Source organism: Gymnoscopelus microlampas, assembly GCF_963454915.1.
Source record: "Gymnoscopelus microlampas genome assembly, chromosome: 21".
Lineage (NCBI taxonomy): Eukaryota > Metazoa > Chordata > Actinopteri > Myctophiformes > Myctophidae > Gymnoscopelus > Gymnoscopelus microlampas.
In genome coordinates, this window is record NC_139958.1 from 6,155,953 (window position 1) to 6,176,341 (window position 20,389).

General features: G+C 42.1%; 1 protein-coding gene across 3 annotated transcripts in view; it reads left to right on the forward strand.

Annotated features, from left to right (window-relative positions):
* sec16a (SEC16 homolog A, endoplasmic reticulum export factor) overlaps window positions 1-20,389 on the forward strand; it is a 44,150-nt gene that overhangs the window by 21,501 nt on the left and 2,260 nt on the right. The window contains exons 13-30 of one of the 3 annotated variants that reach the window (XM_084047519.1): window positions 195-276; window positions 917-1,034; window positions 1,387-1,498; window positions 1,592-1,700; window positions 2,678-2,818; window positions 5,503-5,616; window positions 6,643-6,823; window positions 8,304-8,785; window positions 9,702-9,749; window positions 10,052-10,229; window positions 10,985-11,055; window positions 11,160-11,219; window positions 11,353-11,461; window positions 12,012-12,146; window positions 13,266-13,354; window positions 14,610-14,681; window positions 15,725-15,784; window positions 19,782-19,850. In XM_084047519.1, the coding sequence (XP_083903645.1) occupies window positions 195-276; window positions 917-1,034; window positions 1,387-1,498; window positions 1,592-1,700; window positions 2,678-2,818; window positions 5,503-5,616; window positions 6,643-6,823; window positions 8,304-8,785; window positions 9,702-9,749; window positions 10,052-10,229; window positions 10,985-11,055; window positions 11,160-11,219; window positions 11,353-11,461; window positions 12,012-12,146; window positions 13,266-13,354; window positions 14,610-14,681; window positions 15,725-15,784; window positions 19,782-19,850 (2,230 nt within the window). Of the gene's footprint in view, window positions 1-194; window positions 277-916; window positions 1,035-1,386; window positions 1,499-1,591; window positions 1,701-2,677; window positions 2,819-5,502; window positions 5,617-6,642; window positions 6,824-8,303; window positions 8,786-9,701; window positions 9,750-10,051; window positions 10,230-10,968; window positions 11,056-11,159; window positions 11,220-11,352; window positions 11,462-12,011; window positions 12,147-13,265; window positions 13,355-14,609; window positions 14,682-15,724; window positions 15,785-19,781; window positions 19,851-20,389 lie in introns of those variants that run through there. The other 2 variants (XM_084047518.1, XM_084047520.1) reach the window with 2 other exon arrangements.

Here is a 20,389-nt window from a genome sequence, read left to right on the forward strand (position 1 = left end):
TGGACACCTCTAATGGACACTGGGTTAAAAGGTGTTAATCGTTGGGACACATTGGCTGCATGTCGTCAAAAAAGTAAAATAATGGATGATATATCGATCTGGCTCTAAAGGAATAGGCAGTGTGATGTTTTTTTTTCTTTTTTCACAGTAACAGTTACATGAACAGGTGTTTATGTCTTGTCTTTGTTGCTTAGGTTTGCCAACAGTTTGCCGATCAACGATCCTCTTCAGACGGTGTACCAGCTCATGTCTGGGAGAATGCCTGCCTCGGCCACTGTATGTATGACCATGTCCTCCTCTACTTAAATACAAATTAATATACTATAACAGGGTATCCAACATTAAGGCCTTAAAAAGTATTATGGTCTCAAACACACATTTCAGTGATCTTAAATGGTTTGCTTTTCATTGGAAGGAAATCTGATGGGTAACTTGAAATCTGATTTGTCACAGCCTCATATTCACTTTTTCACAAGTAACTTGCGTGCCATATATTCCATAAAGTAGTGGTTGTCAAAGTGGCGTCCGTGGGCACCTAGTGCCACGTTATGAGCTTTGCAGATCTGCTATTTTTTAAAGATCTTGAACATTAGTGAACATTTTTAACACAAATATTTGCTCCTGGGGGTCCCTGGCACAACATATTTTCAGATGGCGGTCCGCCAGATATTTATCAATTTGGGGGTCCTTGACGTGAAAAAGTTTGAGAACCACTGCCATAAAGACAACCGCACTGGACGGGTCAGACCACTGCCAGCGGATACGGCCATGACACAAATAGATTTGTAGTATACATTGTATTATTATTATTGCTTTTTAAGGTGCCATGAACCCACAAACTGCAGAGTCAACCTAGGGTTTCATCATGGCCCTTTCAAGTGTGTTTCTCATGGAGAGCTCTTTCTGCCCCTCTTAGTGCTGCGGAGAGGAGAAGTGGGGTGACTGGCGCCCTCACCTGGCCATGGTGCTGTCTAATCTCACGCACACCCTGGATCTGGACACACGCACCATCGCCACCATGGGTGACACTCTGGGTACGTTATCACATCAGTGAAAACATGTTTTTAGGCCAAATACATATCATTTTGGAGGTCCTTGACATGGAAAAGTTGGAGCACCACTGATATAGCAACATAGTTTTCAAAAATAGCAGATCTACAAGCTCATAGCGCAGCACTCGGTGCCACGCTATAAGCTTGTATATCTGCTATTTTTGAATAGCCAAAGAGATCTAAAGTGACACAGATGCATTCCCGGATTGAATGGGTTAAGCCTAAGTTATTCTCATAACGCACTGACAATAGCCATTCTACTGTAATGCGTTGTGAGCTCATAGAATGGCCAGAAGCATAAGTCCAAGCCTTAAGTGTCTCTGTGTTCCGCCAGCCTCCAAGGGACTCATCGATGCCGCCCATTTCTGTTACCTGATGGCTCAAGTTGGATTCGGAGTGTTTACCAAGAAGAGCACCAAGATGGTTCTGATCGGCTCCAACCACAGGTGAGACACGGCCTTTAAATGGACCATAATGATGCATCTAGCAGAGAATTGGCCTGAATAGAGGATCCTGTCTTTTTTATATCTCCTCTTCAGTTTGAGCTTCTGCCAATTTGCCACCAATGAAGCGATCCAGAAGACGGAGGCCTATGAGTACGCCCAATCTCTAGGCTCCCAGGCTCCCTGCTCTCTGCCCAACTTCCAGGTCAGTTCTTAGCCACTGAACATGCTTAAAATGTATTGCCATCATATCCTGTGATATAAACTGAGCAGATTGGACCTTCAGTTCCAGAGATAATGGCCAAAACATCTTGAAAACCGCCAATTTTCAATTGAGCTTTGGCCATTGTCGTCCGTTCCGGCCCGGCACTAAAAGGTCGGGTAGGGTCGGTTTCGGGCAGAATTTGAGAACTCTACCCAGAAGAGAAGATTGGTGTCAAAATTATTCAGCATTTTTCAAACACTTCCAAGATTTTTAAAAATGTTAAAAAATAGCAGATATACAGGTACAAGCTCACTCAGCTTGTATATCTGCTATTTTTGAGAACCATGCACTGTTCTAAACCAATGTTCTGAATCCTAAGCATTTTCTGAAAAACGTATGTTGCTATATATAGCTAAAATCTAAAATGACAGATTAAGACCTTAAACCCTATATACTTTGTTGTGTAACGATTAGCGAAAATAGCCAATCTACATTCATTTACATATACATTTGCTGTATAAACAGCCACATAATCTGGGATGTACGTAGCAATTAATCATTTCCAGCAGAATATGGTCTACCATTTCTTTTTCCACCTACAACAAAATATAGGTTACTGTATCTGTTAAATGCATATAGTTGGCTTGTGGGTTTGTGGAGAGAAACAAAATGTAATTTCTTATTAGGTAAAATAAAGTAGATGATAACTGTATTTTATTTTATTGTATGAGACACATTGTCTTTATTAATACATTGTATTTTTATTGAAACCTTGCCATCCAAATCTTGCTATTTGCAGCTATTTGTTGAACGACAAATGTCTGGCTTAAGTAATGATATACTGTATGAGTAAGGCTTAATAAGTGGTTAATGATAATTTATCTGGGCATACTGAAGGTACATACAGCCTACAAGAACCCTGATGTTTTCACTTATAATAAATGACTGTTACATACTCGACCATACATTTTTTTCAGGTGTTCAAGTTGATCTATGCATGTCGACTGGCTGAAGCGGGGCTGAGTGCTCAGGCCTTCCACTACTGTGAAGTCATCTCTAAGAATGTGCTCATGCAGCCTTCCTATCACTCACCTGTCTTCATCAGCCAGCTCATACAGGTACGCGCACACACACACACACACACACACACACACACACACACACACACACACACACACACACACACACACACACACACACACACACACACTTGAAATATTTATTTATGTCCACATAAACAGAAGTACAAGAATGCCTTGTCAAAGGACATAAACACTGCCAGTGCAGTCAGATAATGGGAAAAAACAGTTACAAAGTGCATATAAGGCAGAACATTGTTACATACAATAATGTTGGCATACTTGTCAAACACAGCAGACAACATTGAGCAGTACCTTGCTAATTGTTTGGCCTTCCTTTTTGGAGAGGCATTTGAAGGCCCCTCACAACCAACTTGTGCACGTGCCCTAGGCTACCAAAGATAAAAAAACAAAGGTTTACATCTGTAGCCTAGCTGAGAGATGGTCTGCTCTAGCTGATGATATTTTAGCACTTTGGTTAGGAAGGCTTCCTCTAAGCTGTAATCAAAAGTACAGCCGACCTCGAGAATGAACACCCCCTATGGTTTTCATTAACAACAAAGACATCAGGGGTGTTAGCTGAAATGTTAGAGAACACAGTGTCATTATTACACAGGCTAAACATGCTCGGCTTCACAGTAGAATGCTTATACAGCATGATGGAGGACCTGAAAATAGAAGAGATATCTTTTGATATCAAATCCACTATTCTGTCATGCCTACTTATGTAGAGTCCCCTGTATACATGGCACCCATTTAAGATGTGGGACATGGTTTCAGCTATTTGTTCATGACCATGATGTATACAGTGAGGAGCATGGCACACACACACACGCACGCACCCACGCACGCACGGAAGGAAACATTAGCATCTTTCCGCCGGAAATCAAATTATTGGCTTAGGAATCCGACAAAAACAAACAAATCTCCATGAATTCAATGCTTCATGGGGTGTGTAATTGATAGAAAATAAGTACTTTTTTGGGTTAACTACTCCTTTAATTAATTTAAAATAGAATGGCGGGCTGAAATCTTGGCCAAATATGGACTCACGCGTCATAGATATGTCATAGATGTCATAGACTGATGTCACAGGCTGGCCACATGAAGTCTGAGTTCCACATGGGAGAAATTATGTAATTGGACCCCGTCGCGACGTCGCATTCATATATTTCAGTAGGCACCCGACACTTGTTCGATGGCTCAGCATGAGTAGCAAAATATCAGCCTGGCTGGCTCATACAATACAGCACACCAGTGAATGAACTTGGTGGCGCACTAGATATCATGTTCTCATGAACATACATAATACATGTTGGTTAAAATCCATTTGAGGACAAAATACAATAACGTCCAGGACTTATTTCCATTGTGGTCCTCTTTGTGTCATTCCTTCACAGTGAATGAATAATCCAACGATTAAGAGAATACTTGATGAATTGAAGAAAATAGGGGTCCAGGATTAACAACAGCAAAACCATATCAAAGTTCCACTTATAAACACCCACATAACTCTCACAGTATAATCCAAGCATCTCGTTTCCTCACCCAGTACTTCCAAAACACAGCACTTGCTCTCAAACTATACTATTTAAATGCGGATGAACAGTCTTACGCACAAATCTGGGTGTAGGCCTGTCACAATTATTACATAATCGTCTCATCACAATTATTTGAGATAATTGCAATTCTTTTTTCATAATCGTCATAATTTTTTCCATGTTGAAAAATCTGAAATAACTGATCTACAAGCTTACAACGCGTCACTTTGTGACGCGTTGTAAGCTTGTAGATCAGCTATTGCGATCTACCAGCCGTTATTTTAACATATACAATTATTTAATATGTCAATAATTTCTTTGTATATTTCAGTTGTTTGCCATATATGCGCTGTGCAATTTTTGATTATGAAGCTCATATGTTCTATGGCCAATGACCTGGGTGAGCACGTTTAGATAAACACGTTCTGAGTTCACATGCATGAGACTGCAGATCAGTCTTTTTTTTGGGGTTCTTCAAAGATTGTCCATGAATTCAAGTTACATTTTGAGGGAGGGAGGGAGAGTCTGATGGGGAAGGTAAGGAGGGACGTGCACGCCAAAGGACATGAAACACATTTACGTTGGGTTCAGATCATGAATTTCATAGATTATAACAGTGGCTCCAACAACAATAATATTGACCATGATTTATTTGACACTTCCCAATATCTACATTAACTCGCCAGAGAGGTTTGCAGCCTCTAAAGTTTGACTGTGACGATAGATACATCTACTGCATTTGGCAACTTGGCCTATTATGGTCACTCTGCTACCATGACCCTAATCCCTCTTTTCAGATGAACTGTAATTGTTCCATTAATTATTAGTTAATGAATTAGTACATGCAGCTGCTTTCTGTAACTCTGTGTCCTTTTTTGAAATATGTTTTTTTACTCTCCTTTTTTTTCCTATCTCTCAAGATACTCATCTGCATAAAATTGTTCGGAATTTGTTTGCCTTTACGTGTTGTTGCATCTCTCTGCATTCTTCTGTATTTATTTGATTTGACTATGAGCTGATGATACATGCTAATTTGTTTATATTTGAAGTAAACAGGTTTAAACTGTACATCCATGAGTTGCTGGGTTGACCATTTTTTTTGCATTTATCTCTATTAAAGATGACTAACTGTCTATTTATTTCCTTCTTAACAAATGTTTTATCTCTGATGTTTGGACACAGATGTCTGAGAAGCTGAGGTTCTTCGACCCCCAGCTGAAGGAAAAGCCAGAACAGGAGCTGTTCAATGAGCCAGAGTGGTTATACCACCTCAGACACTTGGATGGACAGTTCAGGGTGAGTGTGAATTGGTTTGTAGGGAAATTAATTATAATGTAAACTTTTATATATGTGGAATGAAACGCACAATCGCACGACCCTGAGGAAGTTCGTAAGAACGAAACGTCAGTCACTTTTTGTACTTGCACCTAAATAATAAATAATTCCTCCAGCGTTGATCTCTTCTGCACAATCGCACATGGGAAAGGTTTCTAGGCATGTAATACATTCTGCTGGCCTTATTTTAGACTTAAAGCTAGATCTAAAATCATAACATTTTGTGAATTAACACATTTGAAAAAAGCAAAATATATGACTGCTTATATCTAACCTTTATATGTTACCATCACTTATAATACTTCTACAATACAATATGATATTTGACAGCTTGTAAGAGCCTACATGTCTCCACTAGGCCTAATATAGCTATTGTTTTGGTGCAGCCTATCTTGTTATGGTTCAGTCTGTCCTTCAGGCAGCTACAGTATAACTATGATCTCTGCCCTGAGCTCCAGGCAGAACTACCGTACCACTGACATGAGTGTTAATGTCCTTCTGACCATGATATCATGTACGTAAAGCAAAACCAACACCACCTAGAATATTGTCTCGACTCCTACGTGCCTTATCGATTGCTGATTGATCCAGAATTCCACGACACTCCACTTTGGGATTTCCTATTGATGAAAATTCAGCCATAAAACCCATTAAGACCTGGAACGCATCTGTGTCACTGATTTATTTGGCTATTGAAAAATAGCAGATATACAAGCTCATAGCGCGGCACCGAGTGCCGCGCTATGAGCTTGTAGATCTGCTATTTTTGAAAAATCCTGAAAAAATATTTTTCAGATTTTTTTTCAAAAACTGTTAGGATTTAGAAAACATTTTTAAGAATCGCCTCAGGTCTTAATGGGTTCATAGAATGCTGAAATGATATATTTATAAATGAATGGATGATACTGAATTTGACCTTTTTATATTTTAGGCAATAACAGTGATATTTGTGTGTGGCTATAACGTGACTCACTATGACTCTGTCAGACCGGGGTGATAGCCTACAACGCAGACAGGGCGACCCCTGCACAGTACGACTGCAGCACCCCGAGCTCTGAGCTGGACCACCCCAGTCCCAGTGAGATGGATGTCCCGCCCACTGACAACCCTCTGATGACATCACTACTACCTGGACCACCACCGCAGGGGGTGCAACTGATGCCTCCAGGTGTGTGTGTGTGTGTGTGTGTGTGTGTGTGTGTGTGTGTGTGTGTGTGTGTGTGTGTGTGTGTGTGTGTGTGTGTGTGTGTGTGTGTGTGTGTGTGTGTGTGTGTGTGTGTGTGTGTGTGTGTGTGTGTGTGTGTCTATCTTAATGAACCAGATAAAAAAATTAAGTGGTTTATTCTTTCTGTCCCGTAGCACTTTGCACTTGCACTTGCCCTAGCCTCAGCGACCCTGCAGGCTTATATGCAAAGCCTACTATGTAATTTAGATAGCATGTTATGTAGACAGATGCCAGGCCAGTTGTAGACCTGGCATCCTAGTGTGTATACTGTATAGCTTCAATATTTCCTCTGGTCAGTAAGAATACTTTGAGGACTCTTAACACATTGAGTGCCAGGGGTGTTTTAAAAAAATGTACGTTGAGTGCCTGGAATTTTAACCATTTTTGAACCTTTTTCAAGTAGTCACAAAATATTTTCAGGGATCACCGTCCTCACGGTGATCCCCTCATTACACACATAGAGGTCTCGTACAATCGGGGGAAAAAGATTAAAAACATTCGGTAATCCGTTCCATAGTTGCAGCCAGTTGAAAATAGTCGAAAATACATAGTAAAAACAAAAAGTACACAGGAGCCGAGATACAGGCTTTGAAGTCATAAGTTAACCAGGAAGTGGATTGGAGTCTAAATCTTCGTAAAATGATATCTCCTGGTGCTGTGAAGGGGAAAAAAAATTTTGAGAAAAAAAAAGAAAAATGTTTTTTTCTTTTTCATATTTTTGTCCAAAAACGGCCATAACCGTTTTTGGCACACCTCGTTTGGATTATGAAAAACGGTCCGGACCGTTTTTGGCACTCAATGTATTAACAGGAGCCCTCATCCAAGGTTACTTTGACTATGCATGCACCTCATGGTACCATAGCACCACAAAGACCTTAAAAACAAGGCTCCAGACATCCCAAAACAAACTGGTAAGGCTACGTCTTGGCCTTACACCTACAACTCATCTAACCCCTGCTCATTTTGCTAGGGTCGGATGGCTCCGGGTAGAGTACGGCAACTTGCAATGGGCCTTGTCTACAAGATACACTACAACGTTCAAGATACCCATGTACCTGTCAAAGTACTTCAATAACGTCCAACCCAGATTTGGCACAAACAAGGGGTTGAATTTGTTCTCCTGCTATGCCACTAAAATGTGGAATGCCTTACCAAAAATAGTGAAAGAGTGTAAAACCCTACTCTCCTTCAAAACCGCTCTAAAAGAGTACCTACACAGGTAGCTGCAATTTGAAACTGGCCCCTGTAAAAGTCAAAGCCTAGCCCCTGTTTAGACTGTTGATAGGTTATTGGTCTACCTATGACCCTAGATCACTATTTCCATGCATTTGATGTATTACCTCGTGTTTTCCTTGCTTACTGTAAGTCGCGTCTGCTAAATGCCTAGATTGTTAATTGTCTCTCTCTCTGTATTTATGTATAGCTCCCACGACCATTCTGCAAGACGGGTTGGGCCAACCCTCACACCCACACATGCCCTCCGTCGACAGCGTCCCGTTCTACCCGGTGCCCCCCAGCCAGATCCCAGGACCGGGGGGCTACCTTCCACAGGATCCACACCCTGGATTCACCCCGGCTCCCTTCCAGCCTCAGGCCCAGCAGCAACCCGAGCAGCCCGGCCCCCCGCCTCCTCCGCAGATGGGCCACATGTCACCGCACATGATGCCCCCCCCTCAAATGCATCAGCCACAACCGCTTCAGATGAACCAGCAGCCGCCGCCGCCCCAGATGTCCCCTCACATGCCTCCCTCTCCTGCGCACATGCCCTACGCGGAGCAGCCCTCCTACGGCCCTCCAGAGATGCAGCAGCAGCAGCAGCAGCAGCCCCTTCCTCCGGTGTCCGCCTCCCCGGCCAGGAGCTCTCTCACACCTCAGATGGACTTCTATGACCAGATGGCTAATATGGTTTGTTTGTTTGTTTGTTTCAGTCTGACAAATGAATATGTGCACGGCATTTTCTCCTCTTGTCTGTCTCTCACCCATTAACTCTTTGACTGCCAGAGTGATAGTGTAATAGTGTCACCCCACTGCCAGTGAAAAAGAGCGATTTTACAGTACCTTTGAAAAATCATGGAATATTCTCTGTGACCTCCGTCCTCACAGACATCACCTCATTACACGCATGGGGTTGTCGTGGTAGAGGGGGAAAAAAATATCCGCACGGGGCAATCCATTGCACAGCTGTGGCCGTTTCAATCTAGCCTGGGACCAGACGAATCTGCCAGTGCAAAAAAAAATTGCACTCTGCGATTTGGGTCTGGCACCGCTCCATTGGGAATCCATTTCCTGCTCCGGAAGTCTGGGGTGACCAATCGGGGCCCAATATTCAAATATGGGAGACTGTAATTGGTAGTTGGTTGTAGGTCTAACCAATTGCTTCCAGAGCCATTCTTTTGATCCTGCCTCTTGGGGAAAAAAACGTCCTCATAGAGGCACCAGACTCATATCCACGCAGTGATATAGTCTGGCAACGCGAGGCTAGTTTCAATGCAGCTTGTTTTTGCCGTAAAGCAAGATGAACAGAGATATAGGCATTTTTCCACAGGAAATAAACAGGAAGTAAACGAGACGTTTCTTTTTCTGGAAATCAATAACCATGCCCTTTAGATACTCAAGCCTTAAAAAAAAAATGAACAGGCATTTCAAAATAAAAACTACTGATGTTGATGAATCTGCACATTGTGGAAAAACACAATAGGCACAATCAACTTGAAAGGAGCCAGTGGATGAGCTAATAATACACACAATGTCCAGTGTAACTTGCTGCTTTGTTATCATTGCAAAGCTATTAAAGCTAACAGTTTGTGTCCTGTTGTTACAGGGCCCTGGAAGGAGATCAAGGACAACTTCGCAATCCTCAATGCACATGGTATGATATTTGTGTTATCAAACCCAAACAACGTTGCATGTATTGCATGTATTGCTTGTATTGTATTTTTTTATCAGGAAATTGCTGCATCAGCATTCTGTGCTATGTCCTTTTGTGTTCCCAAAAGGGTACTTAAACTTGGACCCCACTTTGCGAACCAATGGTGTAGTAGAGACAGCTTAGTAAGAAGTCTTATAGGCTTGGTGCAACGCTACACGTTGTGAGCTTGTCGATCGGACAGTTTTGGCATGATGTGACAATGGCGTGCGAACCAGTGTTTCTTTGCCCCGTTGTTTCTACAGGTTCCAGGTCGCCGCTCTCGAACCACATCCGAGTCGTCCGCTCACTCTGGGGGGCGAGAGCGGAGCAACTCGTCCATCAAACATCCTTCACCCCCTCCGCCCTCCATCCCAGAGCAGCCCCGCAAAGAGGAGCCCAAAAAGAACAAGAATATCTCGCCTAAAAAGGTAGGATATCTGTGTGAATGTATTAGATAGTTCTCAAATTCTGCCGGACCTGACGTTTTTTGGGCCGTTTTCCGGGGCTAAAATCTGTGCTAATTGCTAATTAGTCGGGGCGGGCCGAGCCTCGGGTTCTGTGGGAAAAAAAAGAATCTAATGCCCCCAAAAAATAACTTTCAACTGCTGCCCATAGCGGCCTAACGGTCAGGCACACGGAAATGGCAGTAGATGTGTTGGATGCAGCTCAAAGTTAACTTATACTCTGGTATCTATTGTGTCGCTCTCCCACCTTCCTAGCCCGTGTCATTAACCCATTAAGGTATGAGGCCGATCCTAAAAATGTTTTCCAAATCCTAACAGTTTTTTGGGAAAAAAAAATAAAAAAGATATTTTCAAGATTTTTCAAAAATAGCAGATCTACAAGCTCGTAGCGCGGCACTCGGTGCCGCGCTACGAGCTTGTATATCTGCTGTTTTTGAATAGCCAAAGAAATCTAAAGTGACACAGATGCGTTCCAGGTCTCAATGGGTAAAGAAAAACGGGCGACTGGGCAAAACTCAATCGAAAATCGGCAAAAGTGGCCGTTTTCAAGATGTTTTGGCCATTAGCTCTGGAGCGGAAGTTTCCAATCTGCTCAGTTCAAAGCTTGTTGGATGCGTGACTTTGAGGACATTAAGCACATATACACACACACAGTGGGTTAATTCCATTAAGAAGCTGTTCCATTGAGAAGCATCTATGTATGTTTCACTGTGCAGGGTGGAGGAGGTGGAGGTGGCGGCTGGCTGGGCTGGTTCAGAAAGGGGAAGAATGAAGCTCACTTGCCGGACGACAAAAATAAATCTGTGAGTTAACGTGAGCTTTACCAGTGATTGTTATTTCAGAGTCAAAACATTTCTGGAAAACATCTGTGAATGCTACTCATGGTAATGAATGTTTTCATTTGTAGATCGTGTGGGACGAGAAGAAGCAGAAATGGGTGAACCAGGACGAGCCTGACTCGGAGGAGGTCAGTTATTTTCCTAATGATAATAACTATGAGCAAATCTGTTTTTCTTATGTTTGGTGAACAGTGCCTGAAGTCGTTAGTGATCTTTTAGATGGACCATGTTTGATGTTTCCGTTTGAACTACCTTCCCCAGTACAAGCCCCCTCCGCCCCCTCCCTCGTTCCCTAAGATGGCTCCCATGCAGATGCCTGGAGGACCTGGAGGGCCACCGGGCGGTGTCAACATGTTCTCCAGAAAAGCAGGTATTGTATAGATTAGCAGTCACACACCTGTGACCTGCTGGCAGGTGTGTGCTGGCAGGTCGCAGGACGGAAGCATATTGGAGGATTTTGGCACATTTTTGGTGGCGCCACCCACACGTTTAGCTGTGTTGCTCATTCCACGAATGCCTGATCCTTACAAGCTGTACCTCGTTGTAAAGGGGACTAATCAACGATAAAGATTATATAAAACACAATATCAATACCAATTGGTATTATTAAAGGGGAGATATAATCGACCGAAGTTAAGTTTCCAAACTTTTTGTGGGCAGTTTATATTTTATGTCTAGTTAACTATGTTTAGTTTATGTCCTTAGGTGGACAAACAATTTCACCCTGGTGCCCCTGTTTTGGGCATGGCATTCTATGCAAGCATTTTCCAAATGTTACAGAAATAGTGAAAATGCGAGCTCACAGCGTGTCTCCATGCGACTTGCAGTGAACTTGTAGATTGCCTATTTATTAAGTGAGTATAAAATAAGGAGATGAAAGGTTTTTGCCTGACAGTGACGCTGTGTTCCTCATTCTTCAGGTACTAAGAGCAGATACGTGGATGTACTGAACCCCAGTAGAACCTCTAGACCTGGTGGACTGGCCGCCCCCGCTGACCTGTTTGCTCCTCTGGCACCGATGCCCATGCCAGCCAATCTGTTTGTGCCCGGTGCAGGTATGTATGTTATTATATAATAGCTATAAGGCGTCATTCAAAGATGTACGTCAGCCAATTAAGCTCGAACAAAGGCTGCTGCAATGCAGCCTTATTAACACATTCCATGCCAGCGTTTAATCTCATAATGTACTCACCAGTGCCAGCGTTTTATTGTTGTTTTTTTGTTTTTTTCATGTGGCCACAGACCTCTTTAAATTCCTTAAGATCGATCATTAAAGTGTTTGTAAACACTGCCACGATCGGTCTGCGTCGAGCAGTGAAATCCGTTTGAAAAACCGAGCCACCATCTTGTAGTTTTACGGTTTATGTTAAACAGTGATCAGCGAGGAGAAAGACTACAAACGAGAAAATGGCGGTTTTGTGTCCGCTTTAGAATGGAGGCCGATGGGATCGGCAAAACCGGATCCCGGATAATTCAGTTTCCGGTGGTGCTACAATGAAATGTGTCGTATCGAAAATTTAAAAAAGTGCGATGTGAACTTTTTTTCGAAAAAAAAGACCAGTTGGCGTAGATCTACGCGACTGGCACGTGGAGGCTTTAAATAGGTTTGCGTAGATCTACGAGATTAGCAGTCAATGTGTTAAGGGTTCAGTGGGACAGCCCTGAGCCCTTGTGGAATGATAGGGAACAGGAATCAAAGTCCATGAGTGGGGACATTGAGATTAGGCCTCACATATACACAGACTGACAGACAGACAGACAGCCTCACATATCCACAGACAGACAATAAGACAGTCTCACATACTGTATCCCATTAAGACCTGGAACGCATCTGTGTCACTTTAGATTTCTTTGGCTATTCAAAAATAGCAGATATACAAGCTCGTAGAAGCTTGTTCAAAAATCTGTTGAACAACATTTTTAAGAATCACCTCAGGTCTTAATGGGATATACACAGACAGACAGCCTCACATATACACACAGACCGACTGACAGAAAGTCTCATTACAACAGTTTTTCTTCAGTCTGCGGCTCAACCACAACAAACCTCATTAGCGGAAGTCAGTAATGGGGGAATTGTTTCAACAGTGGGTGGGTGGCGGCGTAATGATGCAATTATACAGATGGAGTCTTTACAATAAAGTGTTGCTTATTCTTTGGTGTGTCATTATTAGCTCCAGATGATCAGCAGCCTATGGAAGGAAGCGTCCCCGATGGAGCAAACCAGGAGCAGAATGCACCAAACCCCAGTGCTGTTCCCCAGGTGCTTCATTACTCTTGTTTATTGTAATGGCAGAATATCCCGTCACTTATTATGGCTAGTACAGAGACCACACAACTTTCCATTTACATATCCTTACATATCCTCAAATGAAATCACAAGGAGATCTAGGAAATTCACAGCATAATATGTCTGTTCTCACACGTCCAAGAAAACCTGGAAACCTTTGATGCAGCTCTCCGTCATGGATATTCCTCGGAAAAATATTTTTATGTGCATAACAACTGCAGCAGTGTTGATTTTGACAGTAAATTGTTGATTTAGTTTTAGTCATAGTCTTTTGAATACAATTCTATTTAGTTTTAGTCATATTTTAGTCATCTGAAATGTTGTAGTTTTAGTCTAGTTTTAGTCGACCAAATATCATAAGATTATAGTCGACTAAATCTCCAGTTGATTTAGCCGACTAAGATGTATTTTGGCGGTGCCTTGATGGCGTCGTAATGGCTGATTTTACACTTGCCATTATTATAGCCGATCTACAAGCTCACAACGCGTCGCAGTGCGACGCGTTGTGAGCTTATAGATCGGCTATTTTCAACACCCGAGCGCAACCAAACATAAAATGACATGTCTTTTTAGTTCTACTGGATCTCTTCTCCTCTAGTCCCTCCCTAAAAGTCTAGTTTTTATTTGTTTACGAAATTGTCAGTATATTTAGTCTTAGTTTTAGTCATCATACAGTCTATATATTTAGTTTTAATCTATTTTTCGTCAGTGAAAAAAGGTAGCCGACGAAAATGTTTCGTCATAGTTTTAGTCAAGGAACACTGAACTGCAGATTCGTTTTTTGTACGGTAGGAATCAGTCAGGTTAGGTAGGTGTTCTGCACCCATTTTGCAACCACATTGCACAATATCGAGGGGGGGGGGGAAACTAGCCAGTCGATCAGCCATACTCTAATCAGTACGAAAAGCTTATGAAGTTAGGTGGTATTTACTCACTTAGTGCCAGAATTATTTCTGGCTATGTTGTCCCAGTGCCAGAGATTTTTTCAAAGTAAAAAAAAAGTGCTTAGGAAGCGAGATACAGCCTTTTTCAGTTATATCTTAAACAAGGAGTGGATGGAGCTGCAAGTCTTCAAATGATGATATCTTGGGTTCTGAACGTTTTTTTTAACATTTTTTTTCAAAAACACGTCAAACACGCCATTGGCATGTTGCGCCATTGCGGTAAAACACGTGAAACACGTCAATGGCACTCAATGAGTTAATGCTCTTGTCATTGTTGTCCCTAGATGTTCAACCCAACGTTGCTACCCCCTGGTTCTGAGGGCCCCCCAATGCCCGACGGATCACAGTCAGGAGAGGTAAGACCACCCGTGCTCCGCTCAGCTGGCAGTGAGGTCGTCTGCTCCCCCTAACGTCCATTAGTACCATCACGCCTCCATTGAAACACATGACACTTATTAGCTCCTAACTCAAGTGGTTCTCAAAGAGAGGGGGTCCGGGGAGGACCCCCAGGGGTCCTTGAGGGGGTTCCAGGGGGTCCCCCCAGCTAAATGATTGATAGTTAGACCCTATAGATAGCTGGACCCTTACACGTGAGATCTGTATCTCTTGAGAGTGTACAAAATGGACCCATTGGCTCCATGTGCACACTCTCAGTTGTGGGGGTCTGTGGCCTAATGCATACCAAACGAGGGGGGGTCCTTGAAATTAGAATGTTTGAGAACCACTGTCCTAACGAGACTGAGAGAGAATGAGAGTGAGTCCGCAATTTTAAGGGAAAATGTGATTGTGTGAATGCTTGCATGATCACTTGAAATCTTTACTCATAATCATGAATTTGCACGAGATAACAAATAATATAATATTTGCACCATTGGCAGTAAAAGAATCTGATTCTCTTCATCTTTATCCAATTGGCCTAAATCAGTGGTTTTCAACCTTCTTCATGCCAAGGACCCCTAAATTGTTATACATTTGGCCGCGGACCACCATTTGAAAATGCTTTGTGCCAGGGACCGCCAGAAGCAAAGATATCAGTTAATTTTTGCTTTAAAAAAATATATAAATATTCAATGATATGCACACTTTTTCAAGGTTTTTCAAAAATAGCAGATCTATATCTGCTATTTTTGAATAGCCAAGGCTAAGCGGTTAAAATGATTGTGACGCTATGTTTCGCTGGGGACCCCCTGGTACTCCCTCAAGGGCCACTGGTGGTCCCCGGACCACAGGTTGAAAACCACTGGCCTAAATCATTATGTTGCTATTTGTTATTTTGCTGATTTTATTGCTTTTCAATGTGAAGTGTTGGGAGAGTGGAGGCAGGCCTAATCCAGTGCATGGGAGATGATTAATCTGGCTTTGTGGTTTTTGTGTTTATTTCCCCTCCTACTGTCTTTAGCTGTCTCGTTCTAGCTCAATGAGCTCTTTATCACGTGAAGTGAGTCAGCATTTAAACCAGGTACCTCTAGCTGGGCCGCGTCGCCCCCACCTCCGCTCTCACACCCACATGTCGATCACAGCCCACAAACACCCCAAGGAGCATATTAGAGACACACGGGCGACTGCAAATTCACGGCCACAATGGAAAGCCCACTCGTGGTAAGGGAGAACGGTGTACTGCTGCTGTCAATGCCATCCATATGAGAGGCATCGTAAAAAATACCGTAGTTTCACTGGTTGATTGCTGAGGCTGTGGCGATTTTTTTTTTTGGTGTTCTAATAAAGTGTCCCATTTGTTTTATTTGTCCTTTTTAATGTGACACAACTACCACCGCAATATACAACAATACACTGATATACTCAATCAGTGTGTCAAAAGTGCTAGCATTGGATATCTGAAGTTTAAGTGGCCGCATGGTATTATACGTCACGGACGCATCCCTTGAGGTTTTCAGTACCCGGATACGTTTGTGTTTCATTTATATTAGGCTATTTATTTTTGGGAAATTGTCGCTTCTTCCTTCTTCCAAACGGCGTCTTGCAAGACTTATTATTTTTAGATTAATACTAACTTGGAGAATTCACTAGGTAGTTGAAAATGTCAGGATATGTCACACCTGGCCATTTAGTTGGGTTATTTCCCCCAACTACATTCAGGTAAGTTAATACAACAACGGTAAACCACGTTTACATTTTTGATGTACCGTTGGAGCTCCGCGGTACATAGAAAATGAATATAAGCCCTTATACTGACTGACATGAACAAAGTCAGTCGGGCGCTCGTAAAGACTGTGATGTCACTGAATGCGACTGCTTGTCTGTCTGCCGTCTCCCCTCTGCTCTGTTAACATTATGGGTAACCCAAATTAAATGTGAAACACATCACCGTTCTCCCTTAACCCGAGTGGGTGCACTCAATTATCTCAATTGTGAGCGTGAATTTGTAGTCGTACCCGTCTGTCTCTATGCTTCACATCCCCCCCCCGAACCCCCACCCCCAGCACAAGAAGCATGCTTCACCTCCGCCCTCACACCCATGTCAACCACAGCCCACAAACACCCCAAGAAGCATGCCCCCCCAGCCCAAGAATCATGCTTCATCCTCACCTGCTGCACAAGAAGCATGCTTCAACTTCAACCCCCAGAAGCAGAAGCATGCTTCACCCCCCAGCAGAAGAAGCATGCTTCATATTCACCCCCCAGCAGAAGAAGCATGCTTCATCTTCAACCCCCAGAAGAAGAAGCATGCTTCACTCCCCAGTTCAGCCAAAGAAACCTGCCTGTTTGTCTCCAGCGCTACTCTCAGAACTCTATTCCTCTATTTCTATTCCTCTATTTCTATTCCTCTATGTCTTTATTATGATTATTTCTTAAACCACTTAAAGGTAGGGTAAGTGATATTTTTTGGTTAAAACAAAAAGTATTTTGTTAAAAGGTTAAAATACTATATTCTGATAGTAATCATCGCTATAGAGTGTTTGTTCAGTAACAGTCTCCCCGTCTCTCCAGCTCTTTAATAAACAGAAAATACATTTTTCAGTAGGTGTCAAAATCTCAGCCAATCAGGAGAAAGTACCCATTTTTAAGCTTCATTTGTATAGTGTTCCAGTTCCAATTTTGTCTGCTCATTTCTTAGTGTCATCACTTCCAATTTCACTTGTTTAATCTATATCCTGATTGAGTTCTCTGTCCTGGTTGGATAAAATTGGAAATGAAACTGAAACTGAAACGAAAATGCATTTTCTGTTTTATAAAGAGCTGGAGAGACAAGTAGACTCCTTTTACTGAACAATCACTCTATAGCAATGAGTACTATCAGAATATAGAGCTATTTAACACTTATTTTAACAAAAGCAAATCACTTACCCTACCTTTAAGCCCTATTACATCTTCTTCCTCTAGGACGATGTCAGATGGAAATCGGCTATTTTCGTACATTTTGTAAACTTTTTTGAATGCTCAAAATAGGCATTTTAGGGTCCATAGTCATAGAGTGAACCATGCTGGAGACTTTTGCAGGACCACCGCCTGTTTGATATTAACCCTCCACAGTGCTTTGCATGCTTACTAAAAACACAAGTGAATACTGCCCCCTAGAGGATCCAACAGCTCCCTGTCATTGTCACTTCATTTGTCTATGTGCAGTGGTTCTCAAAGTGGGGGTCCAGGGACCCTCAGGATTCCTTGAGGGGGTTCCAAATGGGCTCTTACACAGGTCTGTAACTCTGAGAGTGTACAAATGGAACCAAATGTAATGGTCCATTCGGTTCTATTGTATACTCTTGAGTTATGGGGGTCCTTGAAATGAACAAGTGTGAGAATCACTGTATAAGATGTTTATGTCACATCAGATGGTGGGTTTCCTCGGGGTGCATTCATAAATACGCTCTGTGAACCTGCTCCGATTTCACAGCACTCTGGTTTTGACGTCATAGAGCGCTCTGATATCTATAATATAGATTCTATATAATACATTTACGAATGGTCAGAGTCGATGCTCTTTAACTAATGTTGTCATTTTCATCTTTCAATTGAACTTAAATTCATTCCATGTATATAAACATGATGATTACCTTTTTTGTTGTATGTAGATGCGTGTTGAATGCTGTCAACACTCTAGAGCAGTAGTTCTCAAACTTTTTCGTGCCAAGGACCCCCATCTGAAAATTGTTTGTGCCAGGGTCCCCCGGAAGACAAGATTTGTGTTAAGAAATTCAACAATAATTAAAAATCTTCCAACTATTTTAGATATTTTTCAAGTATTTTCAAAAATGTGGCACGAAGTGACGCACTGTTAGCTTGTACATCTGCTATTTTTGAATAGTCAACGTATAAATGGTTAAAGTGGTTAAAATGATTGTGATGCTAAATTAACTACTTTTGCTGGGGACCCCCTGGAACCCCGTCAAGGGCCACCGGTGGTCCCCGGACCACTGGTTAAGAACCACTGCTCTTGAGTACCAGACAAGCCGCAACCATCTCATTTTACAATGACTCCATTGTCCGACAACCCGGCTTTACACTCGGAGCGATCATTGTGCGCTCTTGAAAGCTCAATTGAGGCATTTAGCAGACGCTCTTATCCAAAGTGACTTACAAGTGCAAAATCAGAGCAAGCATGAGCCCTAGTCTAGAAACGACAACAAGGCAAATAGTCACATAAGTAGAGTGCAAAGAAGACAATGCAGTGCTTCAAAGAAACTAGGATACCAGTTATACATCAAACCTAGCATGGCTACCGTAACATGTTGTTTGTTCAACAAACAATTGTCATTTTAGATTTCTTTGGCTATTAAAAAATAGCAGATATACAAGCTCATAGTGCGGCACCGAGTGCCACACTATGAGCTTGTAGATCTGCTATTTTTTGAAAAATCATGAACATTTTTGCAAATAGTTGAATATATTTTTTTTTAAAGGGAACATTTTTGACTCAAATCTTTGCTTCTGGGGAACCCTATTACAAAGTATTTTGAGATGGGGGTCCGTGGCCAAATACATATAATTTTGGGGGTCCTTGACATGAAAAAGTTTGACAACCACATATAGAAACATACGTTTTTCAAAAAACTGTAGGATTTAGAAGACATTTGTAGAATCCCCAGAAGCAAAGATTTGAGTTACAAATGTTTGCTTTAAAAAAATATATAAATATATATATTCAAAGATTTGCGATTTAATTTTTTTTTTTGCAGATCTACAAGCTTGTAGATCTGCTATTTTTGAATAGCCAAAGAAATCAAAAAATGACACAGATTCTTACCCGGTCTAAATGGGTTAACTAAATAACAAAAGAAACCAAAATGCAGCGCTCAGACTAGACTGAACGACTAGACGGCACTCCAGGTGCGCTCCAGCGTTGTCGGAGCGTATTTACGGACACACCCTCAGCCTCCTCGTTACTGTACTTGCACCATGGGCAGAATGTGGAAGCGGTCACCCTGGATCTTCACCCACAGAAGCACTTGGATGGCCAGGTAACACTGTAACACTCCACCTGTTGTTTTTTAATACAGAGTCAACCTGCCCAGGCAGCTCCTCCCGCTGGAGGCGTGACCTTCTATAACCCTGCCCAATTTGCACAGGTAAGGGTTAGGTTAACAGAAAATACCACTGACCCTTGTTACCTCACTGAAGCCTTAAACGTGGTGATATGGCTATACAGTATGCTTTGTACACGTGCCTTTGTTACCTGTGAATTATTATCAAAGACAAAAAAGATCATATGTATACACATTCTGACATACAGCCATGCATATCATATCAATATTAGTAGTAGATATTCGTTCCATTTGTACCCTCCCTTGCGAACAAATTGATCAGGATTTGTATGTGTAGGACACCACCTTGACTGTATCTTTAGTGTCATCTGTGATTTTAGGGAAAATGCTAAAAACATCTTGATTGATTAACAACTGTTTTCAAAACTAGATATTCGTACCATATTAGTACCAGAAATGGCATCAACCACTTTAAACCTGGGGTCTTGGGCCTTTTCAAAAAAAAAATTTTTTTTAAATGGCAGTTATACAAGCTCACAATGCGTCGTGAGCTCGTAGGTAGGCTATTCTCGCTTTTTGACGTATGTCCTCAGAGTAACTACAGGGGGTCTGCCAAATCTTTG